The sequence below is a fragment of the Charadrius vociferus genome, unplaced genomic scaffold (genome assembly GCF_000708025.1).
Source record: "Charadrius vociferus isolate BGI_N301 unplaced genomic scaffold, ASM70802v2 scaffold529, whole genome shotgun sequence".
Classification (NCBI taxonomy): domain Eukaryota; kingdom Metazoa; phylum Chordata; class Aves; order Charadriiformes; family Charadriidae; genus Charadrius; species Charadrius vociferus.
The window spans coordinates 1,073,910-1,094,852 of record NW_009650172.1 but is presented as its reverse complement, the minus strand read 5'-3'; the positions used below and the strand labels follow the sequence as shown (position 1 = coordinate 1,094,852).

Here is a 20,943-nt window from a genome sequence, read left to right as displayed (position 1 = left end):
AGATGGCTGGGTGTCAACCAGGAGGAAAGCAGTTTATGCAACGTGGTTCTTCTCTGGTCAAACTGCCTCCTTCAGTTCAGTTCCCGTGCAACAAGTGAGCCGTCAGGGGGGGCAATAAACACGTCTCTGGGCCCCAGCAGGGCAGGAGGAGGCAGAAAGTTACATTGCTCTGCTCTAAAAGTCACAGTTAAGAGAAGTTATAAACTATTATTTAAAAAAAAAAAAAGAGTTGGAAATCTCCTGATGAACTTCTTTTTCCTCTCTTCTGTTTGATCTTCACCCATAAATCCTTAATCACAGGGATGCGGTACCTTTGGGGAGAGGAGTTAAAAGAGTTAGGGATGGGGAAGAGGATAACAGCCTTACAGCTGAGCAGAGCAGGGGCAGAGTCATCTGGTCCATTTCCAGGTGGCTACAACATCACCATCAAATCCACATTACTTTTCCAAGCTCCCTGTGGTCAGCAGGGACAGACACTGCCAGAGGCCGCTTATCTCTGCTGATGACAGAGGACAGCAACATCCAGGCTGGACATCCAGTTCTCAGCAGCTAAAGAGTTGAGGTCAATCGCATCCAGAGAAGCCAGCACACTGCTGCGTGACTTTCCTTACACCGTTCCACTCCCTGGCCCTCTAACCTAAGGCCAGGCTGACTCAGTGAGCACTTAGAGGGCACACTGTCTTCCCAAGACTGGCCCAGGAGTATTGAATTTGGCCAAGGTTACCGCCGTTCAGAAGTACCAACTGACAGTGCCACAGGCCATGTACCTTCTCACAATCCTTCAGGCTCAGCTGTTTTCTTCTTCTAAAAAGAAAAGGGTGAAAAAAAAAATCAATATTATCTGCACCACAAACGTGAAGGACCCAGCAAAGCCACAGGCCACACAGGCTTGTTGGCTACCATCTCCACAGGGACATAGCCATTAAAAGGAACATCTTATAGTCTACCCTCTGCCCCTGCTTCCTAGCTCTTGGGATGGGATGCAAAGCCTGCCAAGCCCTCAGGAAAACAACCAGGTGAACAGATAGCTGAAGAAGAGCACTCGGGCAGATTTTCTGCCACCAAAAGGGCCTCTGGGTTTGACCCTTCCGGGGAAAGGAATCTCTCCTAGAGGAGACATACAGGAACAAGCTCCTCTTCGAGCCACCCCAACCCCAACCCACCAAAGTTCAGGGTGTCTCATGACTAGCCACAATTAACTGCAGCATCCTCCGTACTGCCAGCAAGGTCAGGACACAGCTCTGTTGCTCTCCAGCCTGGCACGCTGCAGGGATGAGCTTCACAACCATGGTTCAGAACAGCTCTCCCCATGGTACCCCATCCCAGGGTCTTGCACATACCTTCTTCTTCTTCTTTTTGTGAACATCAGCAGAGCCATCTGCTATGGGCTCCCCTTCCGAAGACACCTTTTTGCTCTTCTTCTTTTCTTTTCCAGTCTTTTTTTCTGGGAGAGGCAAAGAAAAATCAACTAAGAGAGGGAGTGGTACTGCTAGCCTCCGAGATGGAGTACAGAGTGGTAGGAGCATCTCCAGTAAGTTTTTGATCACATCCAAACGTGAGCAAGATTTCCAGAGCAGTAACTGGGTGAGGGCAGAGCCCTGCTACAAGGCAGCTGCCTCCAGGGCTGTTTCTCCAGTACCGCTGAGCCTGAGCGGTTTGATCCCACCATCCATGCACATGTGTGGGCAGAATTCCGTAGGATCCCCTTCTTTCCACCTCTTGCCGCCCACCCACTCCAAGGAACTGCTTCAGCGCTGGAGTAACGGGACACGTGCCACAAATCAGAGCAAGAGCAGCTACTAACACGGGACGGACACAAGGCTCAGCTCAACACAACTGCTCCAAGAGGCTCCAGCTCACTGCTATGCAACAGCCCACACAAGGGCTGACAGACAAGTCTGCGTCCTCCAAAATGAAGGGCTGCATCTCTGTGGAACAGAAACACCGGCAGATCTGTCCCCCCCCATTCCATATATATATATATATATATAAAAAAAAAAAAAAAAAGCGCCTCCAAGATCTAACACAGAACTGGCTCTGATTTGCAAATTCAGTCTGCACTGCAAAGAAAAATAATTGTCTGTGCATTAGGGCAGCAAACAGAGCATTAGAGAGAGGCGTGCAGACAAGAGGGGCAGGAAACACTTAATTGGGAGCGACGAGCAGAAGGCTGGGACCATCCTCCTCTTTTCTCCAGGGGTTTGAAAGCAGCAGTAACAGCCCTGGGTCAAATCTCTTGACTGAACTGCTCACCACGTTGCAGCACAGCCACTGATCAGGCAGGGTCAGGAAGGGGCACTGTCATCCCACAGGGAACAGCAGCGGCTGACACGGCAGATGACAGCGCAGATTTCAAGGCTGATCTCTTTTGAAGAGGCTGGCAGCAAGGGGCCATGCTCGGGAAGCTCTGACTAACAGAAAAACCTGCACATGTGAACGCTGGGCTTCCTCTGCCGTGCTCACAGCACGTCAGGGACCTTCTGCCTGCCATTCCCCAGCCGCGTTTCACCTGTTGCATTCGCCACAGAGGAGCCAGGGCGGCCGGCGGGGTTAGCAGAGCTGTTCCGCCCTGCGGCCGCGGAGCAGGGCACCACACACAACACGGCCCTCCTGGCTTACACCTGGCAAAAAAACCTCTTCCAAGGCCAGCGCAGCCGGGCAGGCCACGCGAGGCAGGCAGAGAGGCCTCAGGAGGTTCAATGCAGACTCACCCCAACCCTTTGCCAGCCCTCGGCTACACAGCTGCTTCCAGCCAGGGTAAAAGGCCAGGAAAGGAGAAAGCCCTGGAGGGACAGGTCATGCCACAGAAGACACATGGGGACACCAGCTTGCTCTGCAAGCGGCAAGGATCAGCGCGAGCGTTAACGCAGTTCCCACCGCGCCGGAGGCAGGACAGAGGGGCAGGAGAGCCCAGCCTGCTGTCTGCAACACGACCTGGTGCTAAGACTGCAGGAAAACATGGGAGTGGGGTATTAAAAATCCGGCGTTGGCTTTGGGTGGGCCAAGAGGGAAGTCACCAAGCAGGAAGCTAATGGGGAAGTGGGTGCTACTTATAAGGCCCCGCACCAGAGGCTGAACGTGCATCAACGGCGAGAACCTATTGCAAATGCAGCCCCAAGTGAAGGATGCTTACTTTTAGCTGATTTTTTCTTTTCCTTGCTGCCTGGCAACTTCTCCAGATCACCAGCTGCTTTCTTCTTTTTCTTTTTGGGTACTTCTTCATTAGCTTGCCCTTTCTGCTTCTTCTCCTTGGGCTGCCCAACAGCCCCATCCTCTCCTGGCAGTTTCCGTTTCTGAGATGTTTTCTGCTTCTTATTCTCTTTGTCTTTGCTCTTAGATGTTTTCACAGCCTTGTCTGCCGTGGAGGAAGATTTCTTCTTTTCCTTCTTTTCTTTTTTCTCTTTTTTCTTCTTCTTCTTCTCCTCTTCCAACCCTTTCAGTGTTTGCACTGCAGGTACTTCAGCAGCAGTGGTTACCTCAGTTTCGCTCCCCGAGCTTGACTCCTCTGATTGCGGGATAGAGAACAGTGCAGATGATGCTGGGGTCACTTGCACCCCTTTTGCCCCAATGTCATTCTCTTTCACAGCCAGAGCTTTCTTGACCGGGGAAGGTTTGACGCTGGCATGACCTGCCTCCATTTTTCCTGCCACCTTCTCTTTGTTGGATGCTCCCGTGGCTTCCTGCCCTAGAGGGGGGTTGTGTTCTGCAGAAACAATGACAAGAGAGAGAAGACAATTCAGGGAACGTTCGTTACATAGACCACAGGGTTACTGGGGGATGGAAATATGCTTGAGTTTGAAGATGAGCATTTGCTTCTCCCTCAAAATCAAAGCCTGCTGGCCATCCCAACTACAGCAGAGCCAGAGAAAGATGCCTCAGCCCAAAATAAAGTACCTGGTGAGGGAAGTGGCTGACAACAGCCACAAGAGCTTTGGCCACATCCAGGGAGAATCGGGACTAGACTACATGGAACTAGCACAAGACACGTGAGCATAGATAGAGCAGTCCTTCCCCAGGACACCACCCCCAGTGAAGCCAGGGACTTCCCAAAGTGGAGGGGGCATCCATACCACCACATTTAACCATCCCCAATGGCCTATCCCCCAGCACCTGGACCTTCTTAAACCTATATATAGTCCTGACCTCCTCAACGTTCCTTTGCACAACTGAATGATGTGCTCAAGAGGCCAAGAGATCCATTTGAGCCTCTAGAGTGGGCCAGAGCTCACAGCCAGACCAGAACTCCTCTGAAGGTGCCAGGGTCACACCAGAGCAGAAGCAGTTTCCAGCTCCGAGTTTTACAATTTATCAACAAACCAGGGCGATAGGGAAATAGCAGGACATTTTGTTTCTCCATAGGTCTTCCCACTTGCTTCCTGTCCTCTGCCCTCCAGACAAGCTTCAGAGTCCAGAAATCCCAAGGGAAGGCTTGAATGCCAGCCCTGTGTAGCAGATGTTCTTCAGCCAGTGTTTAAACATTCCCTAGGAGCCATCACGACCACAGCACACCAATGCAGTGGGCACAGATTTTAGGGACAGCCCTACCTACTCCCATTAATTGCATTAATTATTGCAGTTAAAGCAGAATTTGGAAGAAGCAAAGGCACAGAGACAGCCAGCACAAGAGGGGTGTTCAAGCAGAGGGCTGTGTCGTGGCCAGGGGAAGCCAGCAGACGGCAGCAGCATTCCACGCTACTGGGCTCTGCGGTGGAGACACACTGGGAACGGGGCTGCCTCCCAGTGTCACCCTCCAGTGCCAATACAGCTTAGCTCCTGGGCCAAGCAGATTCCCAATCTTGCCAAAGGAGACCCACCTGCTTTGTGGTTTGCAGCCACCTGGTCAACGTCTGTATCGGAGTCACTGCTGTCACTGCCGGAGCTGTCATCTGGGGCTGCTTTCCCGGAGGCCTTAGCGAGAGAGTTTGCAGCAGTCACGGCTGCTTTCCCTTGCTTCACTTTGACTACAGGCTGGGGGGGAACCGTCTTTGGTGTTTGGGGTGCTGCTGGGGTCCTGGAGAGGCCCAGATAGCCTGTAAGGAGGGACTGAAACAGCACAGACACACTGAAGAGTCACAGCAAAGCAGCCTCCCACACACCAGACACCTACATCTGAATCTGCCGCTATTGCCCCGGTACTCCAAGTGAAGGGCCCACCTTTGGCCACCTGCAGAGTGATCCTGCACCACCCAGCCAGCCCTGCAGAGAGGACAGGGCTGCCAGAAGAGGGGGGGCCAGCACTGACAGACACTGGTTCAGCTTACAGCAGCAAGAGCTGATGGGAGAGGGTCTCCTCTTTGTTCTCGCCTAGTAAAGCAGGCTTGGGGGAGGCTCCTGGCCATTAGCATGCACCCACGCACAGCTAATGCACTGCAGATGTGCCGCACGCCTTGCACATTACTTACAAAGGGAATTTAATGGCTTGGACACAGGTTAAGTTACAAATAAAAGTGGGGGGAAAAAATCCTGCTGCTATGGGCACTGTGCACCATTTCTCTTGGTTTAACCCTTGCGAGGCACCACCTCCTCCCATCCCTTCACCCCAGCGAAGGCACCATGAGCTCTGGACCCGAGGCCTGGCTGCCTGGGGAAGCATTCCAGGTTCAAAAGCCTCTCTCTGCCCCCACCAAAAGGCGCTGCTCACAGCACTGCACTGGGGAGCCCCCACTTCTGTGCTGGCAAACCCACTCAGCACCCCATCGGCTATGGCTGCGAACACAGTCTTCTCTCTGTCCTACTTATGAGCCAGTCGTAAGACGTAAAAGGATTCCAGCCTGTTCAGGTACCATACCTGCGACACTGCCGCCTCCTCCTCCTCCTCACTGGACTCTGAGGAGGAGCTGTGGGCCAGCTGGGTCCCTTCTGGTTTCTGCAGCGAGCCTGCTGGAGGAGCAGAGTTCATCCCATTAAACCCACCACTGCCACCTGGGGCTGAGCTCACCTACCCAGCACAGTTACTGCTACCAAAAGGTCTTCTGCATCCAAGGACAGGGGAGTGCTCTGCCAAGCTGGAGAGGAGGAACCCCTCTCCAACCACTACATGAAGGTGACACAACTCTCACAGGATAACAAAACGTTGTCCCCACCCTGGCCTGGCCAGGCCAGCAGCACCAAGAGCATCTTCTTGGGAGAACTGACCAGGTTTTGGGGGCTGCTTGGGTGTCTCTTCCTCATCACTGTCCGAGGAACTGCTACTGTCCGAGGTCTCCTCTGCCTGGGTGGGCGGCACAGCCTGGCTCAGCCGGGCATCCTGCGCTGGCTGTAGGCCTGGCTTCCCCGACTTGGTGGTGGGGCTTCCCAAGAGCGAAGCAGCCTGCAGAGTGGCAGTGTTGGATGGAGAAGCTTTTCCCACAGGAACCGTTTTCTTTAGGCAAGGAGGAAGGGAGGAGGCCTAGAGAGAGGAAGGTGAAATGTATCTGGAAGGAGGAATAACTGCTCATGCCCATGAACTGCAAGAAGCAGCCCAGAGTAGATGGGCTTGGACCACCTCAGCCCTTCTTCAGCCATACTGCTCCAGTTCATGTCAAGGTTAGCGCAAGAACCTCTCATGGAGAGCACAGAGAACCCCATCTCCACCTCGCCCACAGGTGAAGCAGGAAGCTGTGGCCAAGCAGACAACTCCTTGCTGCACAGCGCACTGCTATCACAAAAGGAGGAAGAAACCCACAAGCCAGCTGGGAGGCAGGAACAGCAAAGGTACCAGGGCTACCCTCTGCTCATCTGCCTCACCTTATGGAGCAATAACAGCGGTTAATATAGAGCAGCCTCCGTCTTCCCTGGCTTCAGCAGACATGCTCCCTCAGCTGGGGATGCTGCACCAGGCTCAGACTCCAGCACATCCATCTGCCCACGCTCCCCAGGGAAGCTCCCCACTTTAGTCCCCTCCGTCATTACCTCTCCTGACGGCACGTCTTGGTCCGAGGAATCGCTACTTGAGCTCTCAGACACTCTGCTAACCGGAGGGACTGCAGGCGCTTTTATCCCCTTCCCTGAAGGCAGCGTGGCATTAGCCTTGGCAGCCACTGTGCTCGAAACCTTGGTCGCTTTGATGTTCTGCTGGGAGAGACTCTAAAATAGATGAGAAAGAAAAATCAGGGCACAGCGCAAGTTGGAGGTAAAGAGACAGAAGAATACGCCAATCCACCACTACCTCCTGAGCCCTTCCATCGTTTTCAGCAAGGGTCTTATTTTTTTTTCTCTTTACACGCCAGCTCTGTCTCCTATAAGCTTCTGAGCAGGGCCTCTGGCACAGTCAGAAGAGAAACAAGGGCCAACAACTCAGGAGTGCCTAAAGCATTAAGCTTTAGGTCCCAAAGGCACCCATCCTGAGGGCAGGCAGGCAAAACATGATGTGCTTGGCAGGCCGTGAGATCCCCATCCACTGCAGCACCGGCAAGACTGCAGCTGCAAACCCCACTTTGCAAAGCAGGCGCTTGGACTCCAGGATGTCTCCTACACTCTTGAAAATCACACATTGAGAGTTAATTGGCAACAGAGATAAAGCAAAGACACAGGCCACAGGGCAAACTTGCCTTCAGGTCCACAAGCAAGCCACAGATTAGAGAACAACCTAACAAGAAGCAATTTGGTTGCCTCACATTTGAAACCTTCCATCAAACTAAATGTAAGAGGGGTTAAAAATAGAAGAGCCAGGGGCACGGAAATCAGACACTGCATCAGGTCCAAGACACAAATGCCAGCAGAGGAGGGAGCAGGAGCAACGAAGGAGTGCTCAGCCTCCTGGTTTGTGTTACAAATGAGGCTACGTGAGCAGCCCTCCCTCTCCAGATCTCTGACAAACCGGGCCTTTGTGGGCTGACATTTCCCTCACACAACATCTGGCCTTCAGAAAAGAAAGCAACGCTCCACCATGCGGAGAGCCGCCAATCCGACGTGAGCTCTCAGCCGTCGTGCACAAAGCTCAAGTTACAGCAACTGCATTATTTTATACGATCTTGGTACTATAAACACGCTTTAATCAAGGATTGCTCAGGCTGGCTGCCTGCCCACCAGCTGGGGGGAGACAGCCTTTCCACTGGCCAAAATGGTGAAGGGTTTCCTTGAGTGCACATAATCTTCTCCCAGCAAGGCCGCTGGCCAGACAGGGGACGCATATGTGCGGGACAAGAAATGCACTTGGCCACTAAGCCTTGGGCTCAGAGCACCAGCTGAACCACTGCCACGGAGCAACGGCAGCCATGTTTCTCAGTCAAGGCTTCTTCACGCGGTTTCTTTCTCGGGCTCAAACTGCCGCAGAGGTGCAGAAACACTCAAGCCAGCTTCATACCAAGGCAGCTCAGGCCCTAGGGAACTCAGCCACAGCCCTGTGGGACTGGCATGGAGACAGGAAGAGATGTGACACAAAGAGATTCGGGTGAGAGAGCTGGGACCGGCTCCATGACACTCAGCAGTGTCTTTGCACAGATATGGGGGTCACCTCCCTCCTCCAAGGCATGGGTATGGCTCCTCCAGCTGAAAGGCAGCCGAAATCCACTTCGCTACCCTTCAGGGCAGCCTCCCGAAGCGGTGGAGTCCAGAGATCTCCAGCTGCACCCCACACCCAGGGGTTTGGGAAGAAACAAGGGGCAAGTTGCCTTGGAGCTACCCAGCTCATGGAAAGACTCTGCCTACAAGAATGTGGCTGTTCTTCCAGTCTAACTCCCTGGAGTAGGGCAAAGGGGACAGAGTCCCAGAGGAGGTCTGGGCTCATGCATCTACTCGTGTTCCTGCCAAAACATTCACACCCTCCACTGCTCTCACACACTGCAAGCTTGCTGTGGCCGAGACGTGTACCCAGAACTGGGGTCAGCAAGACCCAGGGATTCCGCAACAAAAACCTGATCCAGCCAAGTAGAGTGGTCCTCTCTGTACCGCTCATCACCAACCCAACTACCACCTCACAAGTCCTGAGACCTCCTGAGCATGCAGGGCTAACAGTGTCCACACCCAGCAGGTCAGCGGCTCCTTACCTGCGAAGGGGGGACTATTTCCTCCTCCGAATCTGACTCCTCGCTGGAATCATCACTGCTGTCTACAGGTGCAGGGGCTGGCGTTGGTGCAGGAGCCGGTGCCTTCTTCACGTTTGTTGGTGTTGTGGTTTGGGGCACAGCGCTGATTTTCACTGCAGGAAAAGCATAGCAGATTGTCACCATGAGAAAGAGTTGCCCTCCACGGCTCTTCAGAGCAGGAGCTATTACACCAGGCTGGGCTGTTCGATGTGCAGGGGAGAGAAGGAAACCCATGAGGATGCGGGTGAGGGATCCTGGTCACTACCAGAAGACTTACCAGCTTGTGGAGTCTGTGTCTGTGCTGCAGGGGACTCCTCTTCACTGTCAGACGTGTCACTACTCCCACTTTCTGAGGCCTGGCTTTTCAAGGTGCTTCCTGCTGCTTTTACAGGCAACCCAGCTTGAGCAGCCTGGCTCAGGTTGGGAACAGGCACAGGCTGTTCTGTTAACCTCTTAACAAAAAAGAAACACAGGCCCAGAAATATGGTATTAGTACAAGTGTTGTTCAGGAGTTTACGTGCAGTTTCAGCTCAAGTTGGGTTTTGTTTTATCCTAACACAGCTGTTACTAACACTCACTCTGTCCTTGGCGTGTCAAGATTGGAAGGGGCTTCAGTTACTGCCTGGACTGAGCTGCTGAAGAGACGTAACACCGCATTTAGCAATATGCTTTTGACAGGAAGCCTGAGTGTGTTTTATCGCACGAGCATTCAGGGCTAACAGTGCTCATACACTCATAAGAGCAATTCCTTATTGAGAGACAAATACTGGCTGGACAGGAGCCTGAGAGCAGGAGAAGCATCACAACCCTGAGACCCCCATTCAAAGGAAGGCTCTTATTTAAGCACGACTTCCCCCCAGCTTGGGGGAGGAGCTGGGAAGTCTTGTGCAAAAACACTTGCAAAATTCAGAGACAGCATCAAAACAGCTACATCCTAGAGCTGTTGGAGAACTTGGTGTAGACACAGGGCTGACACAAACATTTGGGAATGCAGAGGACAGGCAGAGACAGACTGGGACCCAAGAGAGGACTTAGCACCTTGGAAACTGAACTGTCAACAGGTCTGAGAATTTAGAAATTGCCAGACAACAACAAAAAAACCCTGCAACTCACTTGGGCTGTGCCTTTCTACAGCACCTATCAACACTCTGATGTCCCAGGAGCGGCCACAAGCCACGGCCCCGAGCAACTAGCGTGTCACACTAGGAAGCCACAGTTATCGCAGCATCAGATACACAACTGCCAGGTGAGCCGATCTCTTCCCAGCCCCTCTCCCAGTTTGGACCAAGGGCTGCAGACACCCCTCCTGCAAGCTGCTGAAGGCTAGTGGCAGCAGAGGGAGAGAGAACGCTTGCTGAGAGATCTGGCAACTTCACCACCCGCAGATTTTCTCCAGGCTCGCAGTGCTCTGCGCCTACTCAGTTTACTCCACTCATCGCTCATCTCCGGGCTGCTCTGCCAAAGAGCACATCACGCTTGCCAGGGCAGGCAGACCCCATCCAACCCACACGTGACGGCAGCCTGCTTCAGCGCTCTGTCTCCAGGCCTCCTGCAAGAAGGTGAGAGAGACCCCTGCCTGGCTGCACAGCTCCTGCCACCCCTCTCTCCCAAACCTGCCGTGCTGCTAACGCAGCGATACCCTCTCAGCCCACAACAGAGGACCAGAAGGACTTCAGCAGTGCCGGCTCACTTGGGGGCTGCTCCTGGCCAGCAGCCGAGAGCACCAGCCTAGCAGCCTCCCGGGAGGACGGATCTTACCATGCTTCCTGGCACAGCCCCACTAAGGGCTGCCACTGGGGCAGTGTTTATCATCTCCAAGCCAAACACTAAACAGACAACAGCATCTGCATGTTTATCCCATTACAGAACAGCTCTCCGAACAAGCCAAGCACATTTTGACTCTGCTTAGAGAAACAGAAACCTCCACAAGCGCTTGGGGAGGGGGGGATTGCAAACCTCACTTGTCTGTTTTGTTTTGATACCAGTGAGTCACTATCTCCAGGAGAGAGGCCAGATTTGCAGTACAGAAGAGAGAGAACTAACTACTTGAAGCCGACACAAGAATTCACACACTCTACTTGAACGCGTTAGCTCCTCCCCCTCTTGTCCCAAGCACTGCTGTGCAAGGGAAGAGTACCAAGACCAGACCCCACTCGCTCACTTTTAAGACCTTCAGAGAAACAGGATTGGCTTTTCCCTCTACTCAGATGCACGGCTTCTGGGCTGCTTCATTTCCTAACTTAGCAAGAGAATGGGAAACAGCTGCCGTACAGAGGCACCTTGACACAGAAGGAATGTACCAGCATCCGCAGAGTAAAGCACCGTAGCTTTACACAGCCTAGGGACTCCTCAGATCTTCCTGGGAGGAGGCGATCCCTTGATCCACCTCACCTTGGTCACTGCCAGGTGGCTGACAGCCACCACGTCCAGTGGCGTGGCCCCAGCAGCGTGGCTGAATTACACCCAGGGAGGAGGGTAACACGGGCAGAGAGCTTCTGACAACTTAAGAGTCACGGGTACTGAAGTAACTCAAGAGAGGAAGAAAATAATTCAAGAGGAAATCATTTTTCCTGCTCCCTCTCCAGCCCCCAAACCAGAAGCTGCCTGCGGCTCAGTACGAGTGTGATGACTCAGCTCCCGCACAACCCATCTGCCACTCCGCTGGGTCCATTTGCATCATGCAGCGCTGCATGACAAGAGGGGGAAACAACCCCGAGCCACGTGCACCGAGCACGTTGTAACAATCACACTCCATTGCTGCCTGCACAATGCGGAAGCACCGCCAGCGTTATCGGGACTGGGACCAGTATCTCAGCTGTGTCACAACACAGCAAGGGTGCGATTGTCACCTGCAAGGGAGCAGGGAGAGGGTTCAGGGAGGGAAAGACGGGCTCCCTCTTTGAAAGAGAGGCTCCATCTCTTGGGGGTTTTGTTCTCTCCCTACAGAGCCTGCGGTCCAAGTTAAAAACTTTCAGGCACAGCTTCTACCAGTGCAGCCTGCATGGATTTTCCTGGGATCCTCAAGGAAGACACGGGTTCCCAACACACGCATGCATGTGCATCTCACACCCAGTCCTGGTAAGCAGAAGCCCAAGCGTGTCCATAGAGGGCTTGCGTGCCATCTTTGGCCCAAAACATCCAGGAAAGAGGAAGCAGAGCAGAACTGGCAGTTCCAAAAGAAAAGCAGCCCACAGCCTCTTTAAGATCAATCCAGACTGTCCCCCATCACCATCCTTCCCCCCAAAAATATGCAAACACCTTGTCAACTTCTTTGACTAAATATTCCTGAGTCTTCAGGGGTAAACATACCAATTAAGCAGTTCATTTTAGGCATGATGTTCATTTTAATTGTGCTAATCCACCCCCACAAGGAAAGATGAAGCAGCTTCCAACGCTCTGTATCTGTTTGGATCTTGCACAGAAGCCAGAGGAAGTTGCAGGATACAGTAAGTCAGTGGTTAGCATATGCCCAAGTAGCAGATGGTGGGGATGAGCTAAGAAGAGTTTGACTGGGAGGACAGGACTGTGGACACAGCTAAGCCTAATGGTTTATCTTCAGGCTTCACTCGTGGTCTCTGCCTGTAGGCTACTAACACGGGTAGAAACAGCCTGTTTGGCAAAAATAGAGCTCCCCTGATGACAAGCTCTTCCTTGCTGGCTGTGGCTGTTGAGGGGTAATCACCAGTTTGCAACAGGGAAGATGCTGAAGTGGTTAAATAGCCATCACCAAGATGGCTACCTGCTGCTGCCAGCTTCAAATCAACACTGGGGGGAAACAAACCTACCCCAGCATGTCCCTCATCTACAACCCCTGCTAGAACAGTCGAGTCTCAATAGTTTTACAGCAAGACCCCATGGCACAGCTATCAGAATAGCTGCTCCTGCCACCCAGAGCTGAATCTTCACATATAATCACGCAGGAAGAGAGCAGCACAGAGCCAACTGTTAGAGATGCGTCCCCCTCCACCCACCTTAGCAGACCAAGGCTATGAAGACAAAAATGCCTGTCAATAGCGAAAGGACGTGTTGACAAAGAGCCTCCTTGCAAGGACACGTGAGGCTCTGCCCCCGGCTTCCCTTCCTCCCTAGCAGATAATAGCTGCCATCTCTGGAATGCTGCTTTCAGGGCACTTTGCAAAGATCCTTGCAGCTCAGAGTCAATGCAGAAGGTGTCCATACAATGGGCCTAAGGACACTCTCAGGAAGGGATTTGCTTCCCTACAAGCTCAGCCACCTAAGTCCGAGTCCAGTCTTGAATTCGTGGTCCTTCTCGCAAGACAGGTCTAAACAAACCCTCACAGGAGAGCCAAGACCAAGCCATCTGTGACCCCGCACACAAGGCCCACTCCAGAGGGGCAAGGCATGAGTGGAATGAACCAGTTGGTATCAAAAAGGTTAGCCCCCACCCTCCTCTGGTACGGCTGGGTGAGAAGAGTTAGGCTGTAATTGTTTCCAAGCAGAAAGACAGACCTTCCTCTCTGAGGGACTGAGATAAAACACACTACATGCGACTGGTGTTTCGAGGAGATCAGTAGTAGCATTTAAGGGCTAAACAATTGTCTTGCATGTCCCATCCCTTTGCACCAAGCTGAATGCGGTGTCACCTACCTTCTGGCTGACAGGCACAGGGAGATCCTCCTCTTCACTGTCTGAAGATTCAGAGCTCTCCACTGGCTTCGTACTTTCAGCAGGCTTTGTGGGAGCAGCAGTCCCTCCCGGTGTGGTTTTGGCCTGCTTTAGCGCTGCTGGTTTTGATGCTGGCTTCCCTTGGGACAGTGGAAGTGGTTTTGCTGGAGCTGCTTTGCCAGAGAGTGATGCTGCTGTTGTAGGTTTCACCGGGGATGGGATGGCCTGGGAGGATTTTGGAGATGGCTTTGTCTGGACAAGACAAGAACAGCGTGAAACAAGGCAAATCCCACAGCAGCGTAATTTATTTGCTCAGACTGTAATCAAGGGAAGAGATTTCAGGGCCCCCTAGGAAAGGCAAATGCTGAAGGAAGATTAGCAACTGGCAGGAAACACAAGGCATCCTTTCATCTAGCTGTATGGGGACAGTCTCCCAAGATGCAGCAAGACCAGACATTCTTCACCACCCTGCTGATCCTACCAGTCCCCTCCAGTGAGGTACATTGCAGCACTTTGCACTCCCCACAGCAGGGACGCCAAGCTGCACTACAGTTCAACAAACTATACACTATTTACTACAATTTATAGCCGAGAGGCAAATTCAACCGTGACAATTTGCCTCTTCAGGTGGGAAAAGAATTGCTGAAGTTTTTTTTTTCGTTAAAAGTACTGATGGATTTTTTTTTTTTACTTATTAAAGAAAGGCACAATAGCTTGAGCAAAGACACTGAGGTACCTTTAAATACCCCATGCCTCTTCCTTCTCACCCGCAAGATGACTTTGCTATACACTACAGGCATATACAAAATTTTCTTTTCACTGCAATTCCCAGCCCTGGAGAGGTGTGCAAGGAGAGACAGAGTCTCAGATAAACGCACCTGGGTTACTGATGGAGGTTCCTCATCTTCACTGTCTGATGAGTCGCTGCTGTCTGATGTGTCATCGGGCTTTGAAGCCCCAGGAACCGTTGTGGATGTGGGTTTGGCCTGATTTGGTGCCACTGCCGTTTGCCTCACTGCATTCTTCTTGACAGACACTGGAGCAGCAGGTGCACTTTTCACAGGTGCTGCATTAACCTGCACTGTTTTCACAGGTGGTTTTGCCTGAAAACAGGAAGAACAAAAGGGAACAGGAGAATCAGGTAACATCTCACAAGAAACCTATCGAGAGCTGTAATTGTATGGAATCTTTTAAAGAAGGCTACCTTGCTAACTTTGAGCAGGATAAGCTTGTTCAGACCCAGGGGCTGTGGACTGTCTGAAGCAAGCCACTTTCTCTATGGACTGCCTGATTACATCCGTGGAACTGCACACCAATCACCTCCTACAGATCAAAGGATCTCCCTCAACTTTAGGCACAAGGAGGAACTGGGATGGAATGGCTGATGCTGGCAGATGTTGGTGGGGCTCTTAGCCACACGGTGTATTTCTCTGGCCTTGGGTTTTGGGATCCCACACACCCAGAGAAGGGGGTGTTATCAGACTACAGCATTTCCTCTGTCCTTCAAGGGAAGGGAATTGATTTGCTAGAGACAAGGAATCTGGGTTGGAGAGGTTACCTGGACCGCTGGAGTTGCAGGCTCCTCCTCAGAGGATGTCTCATCGCTTGATTCCTCACTGCTGCTGGCAGCAGCCGCAGCTGCCTGCTTCAGCTCTGAAACACAAGCGAGGAGATGTCACAGCTGCTGCCTGCTCTGAGCTCCCAGAGCGTGATGCTAATGCAGCTTTTGAAGTCTGGAAAACAAAACAAGCCACAGAGAGGGCCAAGGGGATTTGCAGGGAAGAAGGCCTAGCCCTGCTGAAAGCATCAGTGGCCTGCTGGGAACAGCTTCTTCCAGGCAAACATTGGCCCACAAACACCACTCCCCTGAGTGCGGGCAGAGATGGGAAATCCTTCCTGGCGACCCTCTGGGGAGCTGCCCAGTCACAGACTGTCAGACAGTCCCTGCAGGGGCACCCAGCCCGGCTGGACGTCCTCTGGAAAACAGCCAAGAGAAGGACCATTTTCAGGGCTTCTACGATCTATTCCTCAACCCCCCCCAATACATACACACTTCAAAGCAGTAAAAGATTTCCCTGAAGTCTTCAAAACCCAAAAGCATTCACTTTGCAATTGGGAATAAAGAGAAGATGCTGCAGTGCCTTTCCAAAAAGCTGAAAGCATTTGCAGTATTAGTACTGCATCTCATCCAGATATGCTATGCTGTTATCTCCAACCCCGTAGTGCTGGGTGCTGCCAGACAGACATCTTAGCACGGAATCTGCCGCTTGAAATGGGAGCGAGCATGCTGGATTCATCCCACAGAGCTCCGGAGCCGGCTGCTTTGCAGTATTCTCACAACCTCCCCAAGGAACAAGCATCGCTCTGAGCTTTCCAGCAAGGGAGCTGAAAGGAACGTGCTGAAGGCATGGCTCAGACCTGATTCACAGCAAAGCCGGAGCACGCATGCATATACCTCACCCCACAGGCTCCTTACCCACTTTGGGGGCTGGGGTCTTTACAGTTGGCGTCTCTTTTTCCTCTTCACTCTCTGATGAGCTGCTGCTGGAGCTTTCCGGTGCTTTGGTCGTTACTGATGCTTTGCTTTGACCGACTTTGGCCGTGGCTGTTGCAGCATGTCCAGGCTTCCCAGGACCAGGCAGTTTCTGCCCAGCCTTGGCCGGAGATGAAGATGCAGTTGGCGCATTGGGCTGCTGCTTATTTGAGACCACAGTTCTTTTTGCAGCAGAGGGAACCGCTGCTTTGCCTGGCGGGGTAGCGGGTTTGTTAGGAGAATGCAGGGAGTTGGCAGCCTTGCCACTCACCACAGCTGGTGTCACCTACAGGAAACAAAAGAAATTAGAAGTCTATAGGCAGATGAGGGGCTAAACTGGACACCGCATACTTTAAACAGGAATCTGGCAGCCGGGCAAGCCATAGAGCTCTTTAGAGAAACAGGGGACAAATATCTAAGAGTAGGCTTTTGCCTGTATAGGAGGCTCATGTCAATGAGTCTGGGACAGTCCTGGCCTCAGAGTACTATCAGCCTTCAAAGCCAAGAGAAGCATGGCCTTACCGTAACTGCACCTTTTCCAGCTGGTCTCTCCTCTTCTGATGAGGAGTCATCATCTTCACTGCTCTCTACATTCACCCCCGAGTTCGTGGCCAGGGAAAGGCTAGCTGCTGCACAAGAGAGAGCCACAGAGAAATCACATGAGAGCCTCTCGCATCAGGATGGCCCCTGGTCTGCAGGAAGGCCCCAGCATGCAGGTCAGGGTCCCATCTTCACATCTGTCCCAACACCTCTGGCGCTGCCCTTGCAACAGACAAGTGCCTCCACCCCATGCTTCTCCCCACCACCAGGGCAAGGAACCTGCCAAGATCTGCATGTTTCCAAGGGCTGGTCTACAGCAGATGAGACTGAGCCAAAACGTATCAGACACACGGGTTTTTGTTAGACTATTCAAGCCAACGCCTCCCACATCAGCTGCACCAGGGATCTCTCCCCACCTCAGACAGAGGGCACCAGCTTTCCACACCAACTAACAAGTCCTTCCCTCATCCATGAAAACAGGCCTGCCTTTGCTGGCCCAACAGACACCTGGGACCAACGAGAAGGTGCTCCACAGTGGGCAGCATCAAGTTCCCAAGGCTTCATCTAAGCGACAACACCCATCCCTCCCCCATGAATCATAACAGGATTCTTCTAGCTTCAGCAGACATCTGTGCTCCTCAGAAACTCCACATGAGAAGGGAGTGCTAAATTAGTAGTCCTATTTTTCCTAGAGCACAAGGGAATAGCCATCACTTTACAAGCATTTTCTCTAGCCAAACAAGTCAGGCTGCTGCTACACAACCTCCGGTCCTACTCTGTCAACGCCAGGGAGATGAAAGACTCCTACCATTTGCAGCTTTCGCCTTCTCTTTCTCATCCTCTTCTTTCTCTGAGCTCTCAGAGCTGCTCACAGGATCAGGAACTCTGATCTTCTCTGGGATGGCTGCCTCCTCATCACTCACCTTTCTTCTCCTGGAGTTTGAGGGAGTTCTGAGGAAACAGCATTTGCATCAAAATGGGGAAAAAAGATATCTTGAACAAATTGGAATACAATTACTCATCCACTCTCAGGTCAGGCTCCAGCCTAAGCACATGCAGTGCCATTCTTCTACAGCTCCAAAGGGGGTGGGAGAAATACTTCTCTGACCTGCAAGGGACATCTCCAGTCCTCCTCAGGCAACTCCCAAGAACAACATACCCTTGCAATACTCAGAGGAGATACTAAACATAAGACTTTTTTTTCCTGTGTCCGAGGCAGAGTCTTTCCTCCTTTAGCAGAGAAGCAAAAACATATTTGGTCAGGCTAGTGCTCACCACAGCGCAAAGGCATCCTACAGAACCAATTCTGTCTCCAGGAGGCAGCTATAGCCAGTCAGTCAATAAATACAGTCCCAGGGTTAGGGCAGTGATCCCCAAGCAGATCTTGGTATTCCATGAGGCCGCGAGAAGTGAATCTAAAGGCTGCAAAAGCCATTTGAACTTGGACTTACAGGCCAAAAGGACAGAAAAGTCAGGTTGCAGAGAGATTTAAGAAAGGAAGTGGCTGGACCTACAGAAGATGTGTTGAAAGAAGGAGAGGAAGAGGCCACAGATGAGAGTAAGTGCTTAAGCTGTTCAGGTGGGTTAAAACATTAAGCTGGTGAAAGATGCTTCTAGGCTCTGAATCCCACCTGTACCAGCAGAACAGATGTAGCTAAAGCTATCATTAATTTTCCAATGAAAACATAGGTAATACATTCACTTCATTATGAGGAGAACATTGGCTGGGCACACGTCTGTGTGTGTTTCATACACGCAGTACTTCTAAGTTGGTAAAAGCCCTGAGACACCCACAGTTATCAGAGGCGGAAAGACCACCTTGCTTTTGTGCCAGTTTAGCTTATTTTGTGATGAGCTTAAAAATAAGGTTAGTTTAACAATTTGGCCAGTAAAGATCATGCTTATTGCGAGTGTTTAAAGTAGCGTAGCTGTAACGGCAAGTTTTTTGGAAGCAGACTAGGCCAAAGGCACATTTGCTCTTAAAGTGCTGTGAACTACTGTAATATTCCCTTTAATAAAATAATAGGACCAGTCACACAGGCAGCTATGACGCTCAAAAGCCTTCCTGATTCGGTGGCAGCTGATAGCACAACAGAGACTGCTGTGAAACTCTGCTGTGAGTAACCAGGCACTGAGGGATACTGCGTGGGGGGAAACAGCGGTGACCGGAGGCGCTGGCCCTACAGCAGCCCGGAGCATTTGAGGGCTGCAGGGCTTCGGCTGTTCCTGGGGCTGAGCTGGTCCAGCTTCCACCTACACCCACGCACCCTTCCGCCCCCTCCCAACATCCTCCAAGACTAAACGTAGCCCTGGAGGGAGGCCACTCTTAGGTAACTGGAAATCTCAACTGTTAAGTTCAGTTTGAAAGAGATTTTAAAGGACAGAACCAAGGACGGCCTCAGTCAGATGGGCAAGAGAAGCAGCACAGTCAGAGGAAAGACATTTTCAGGCCAAAAGCCTACGAAGCGCCAAGACGCGAGAATCACAGCTCACCCACATGACAGCACTCCAGTTAGGCAGGGCACCTTCAGGATAAACAAAACTACTGGTCACCACATCCCTCATTTTGACTCCAAAGCAGGCATAACTCAGGGGGACCAGGAATAAAAGGCATACTTGTAAGGTGGGACCACAACAGAAGGGTGACGCTACAGAAAAAGGAATTAAATGTGATGCTAGTGCCCTGTCACCCCCCAAGCTTTGAAAGTAGCAGTGTCTGGAGGGGTTTGCAGTAACACCCAGGATAACTCGCACAGAAAAAGGTCACCATCAATACTCAAAAGAGCAATAAATTGTTAGATGGAGGAACTGCAAGCCTGTTCCGACACTGCTATATCCTCAGCTAGATCCAGCCCTTCTCCTGCTCAAGAAAATCAAGGAGACGCAAGAGCAAGAACCAGGGTAGCACCAAGGCACGAGGTGTTCTAGCAGAAGACACCTTTGAAGCAAACACCCGCTTACCAAGGCTGCTGGCACAGCCACGCTGAGGAGCATCTTCACTCCAGCTCTCGTCAACATGGGCACAGAAGCCCACCCAGCTCCACTGATTCCCCAATAACCCGGCCCTGCGGCTGCCCCCAGGCTTCTCTCTGCAGCACCGCGCTCCAGCATCAAACCAAAGCGAGCGGTGCACAGAATGGCTGCAAACATCATTGTGCCCCACAGATGGGAAGGCTCCACGCTGCAGACCTTCACATGGGGTACTGAGTGGAATAATTACACGGGAAGGCACTGGGCTGAACGTGTAAGGGCTTGAAAGGACAGGCTGAAACCAAGAGACTTCCTCTGAGTCAGAAGATACATGATCTATGCCGAGGTTTACGGCCCTATAAGAGCCGTGGCATTTCAGCATCTGCTCAAATTCTCTGTTCTTGGGTCAGCAGTCCCGCAAAGCACGTGGCTTTAAAAGGAAAGCGAAACAGAACTAGGGAAAAGATTTCTGGCAGTAAAGCATGACTCTGAGCCCCACAATACTCCAGTATTAACCCCAACTGTCAAGAACAGCATCAGCTGCTCAAAACTAGAGTAGCAACATATCTGCAAGCTCAGGAAATTTTAAACCAAAGTAATCTTTAACATCTGAAACAAATCGGTCTGAAACCAGAGGCTACGAGGAAAGTCTGCTGAGCACAGTTATCATCGGAAATACTCTAACAGCGGGAAATTCCAGCAACTAAAGATCACACGTGCCATGCAGCCGGGTTGTTAACACACTCTGGAACCTATTTTATAGTCATTTCCTCCTTCGACTTACTTTTGCCAGTGGGTAAAGATGTCCTCGAGAGAGGTCAAGAGGGAAGGGAGCAATTTCTGTGAAAGCAGAGGGAACACAAGTCAGGCATCAGCCCCGTTTCAGGACACTGCCATCGGACAGGAGAAGTAGAGACCGCTGAGGTCCCTCCAGGAATCCCCAAGAAAACGGGAACGTCTCTTCCCCGCACACACGCTCCCGATAAAGCCTGTCCCGTAAAGATGTCCTCGAGAGAGGTCAAGAGGGAAGGGAGCAATTTCTGTGAAAGCAGAGGGAACACAAGTCAGGCATCAGCCCCGTTTCAGGACACTGCCATCGGACAGGAGAAGTAGAGACCGCTGAGGTCCCTCCAGGAATCCCCAAGAAAACGGGAACGTCTCTTCCCCGCACACACGCTCCCGATAAAGCCTGTCCCGTCCCGTCCCGCTGCACCCAGAGCTGTGTCCTCCCCTCGGCGGCACCGGCGGGGCTTCACCCGCAGCAGCACG

At 52.0% G+C, this 20,943-nt stretch overlaps 1 protein-coding gene across 1 annotated transcript in view; it reads right to left on the bottom strand.

Annotated features, from left to right (window-relative positions):
• Window positions 1-771: 771 nt before the first annotated feature.
• TCOF1 (Treacher Collins-Franceschetti syndrome 1) overlaps window positions 772-20,943 on the bottom strand; it is a 35,111-nt gene continuing 14,939 nt past the window's right edge. The window contains exons 2-16 of the mRNA XM_009892628.1: window positions 20,459-20,514; window positions 17,513-17,655; window positions 16,687-16,793; window positions 16,108-16,450; window positions 15,190-15,284; window positions 14,510-14,734; window positions 13,614-13,883; window positions 9,294-9,457; window positions 8,967-9,132; window positions 6,136-6,388; window positions 5,789-5,877; window positions 4,815-5,043; window positions 3,134-3,703; window positions 1,341-1,444; window positions 772-801 (exon numbers count right to left, since the gene is read on the bottom strand). Of these exons, the coding sequence (XP_009890930.1) occupies window positions 772-801; window positions 1,341-1,444; window positions 3,134-3,703; window positions 4,815-5,043; window positions 5,789-5,877; window positions 6,136-6,388; window positions 8,967-9,132; window positions 9,294-9,457; window positions 13,614-13,883; window positions 14,510-14,734; window positions 15,190-15,284; window positions 16,108-16,450; window positions 16,687-16,793; window positions 17,513-17,655; window positions 20,459-20,514 (2,844 nt within the window). The remainder of the gene's footprint in view (window positions 802-1,340; window positions 1,445-3,133; window positions 3,704-4,814; window positions 5,044-5,788; window positions 5,878-6,135; window positions 6,389-8,966; window positions 9,133-9,293; window positions 9,458-13,613; window positions 13,884-14,509; window positions 14,735-15,189; window positions 15,285-16,107; window positions 16,451-16,686; window positions 16,794-17,512; window positions 17,656-20,458; window positions 20,515-20,943) is intronic.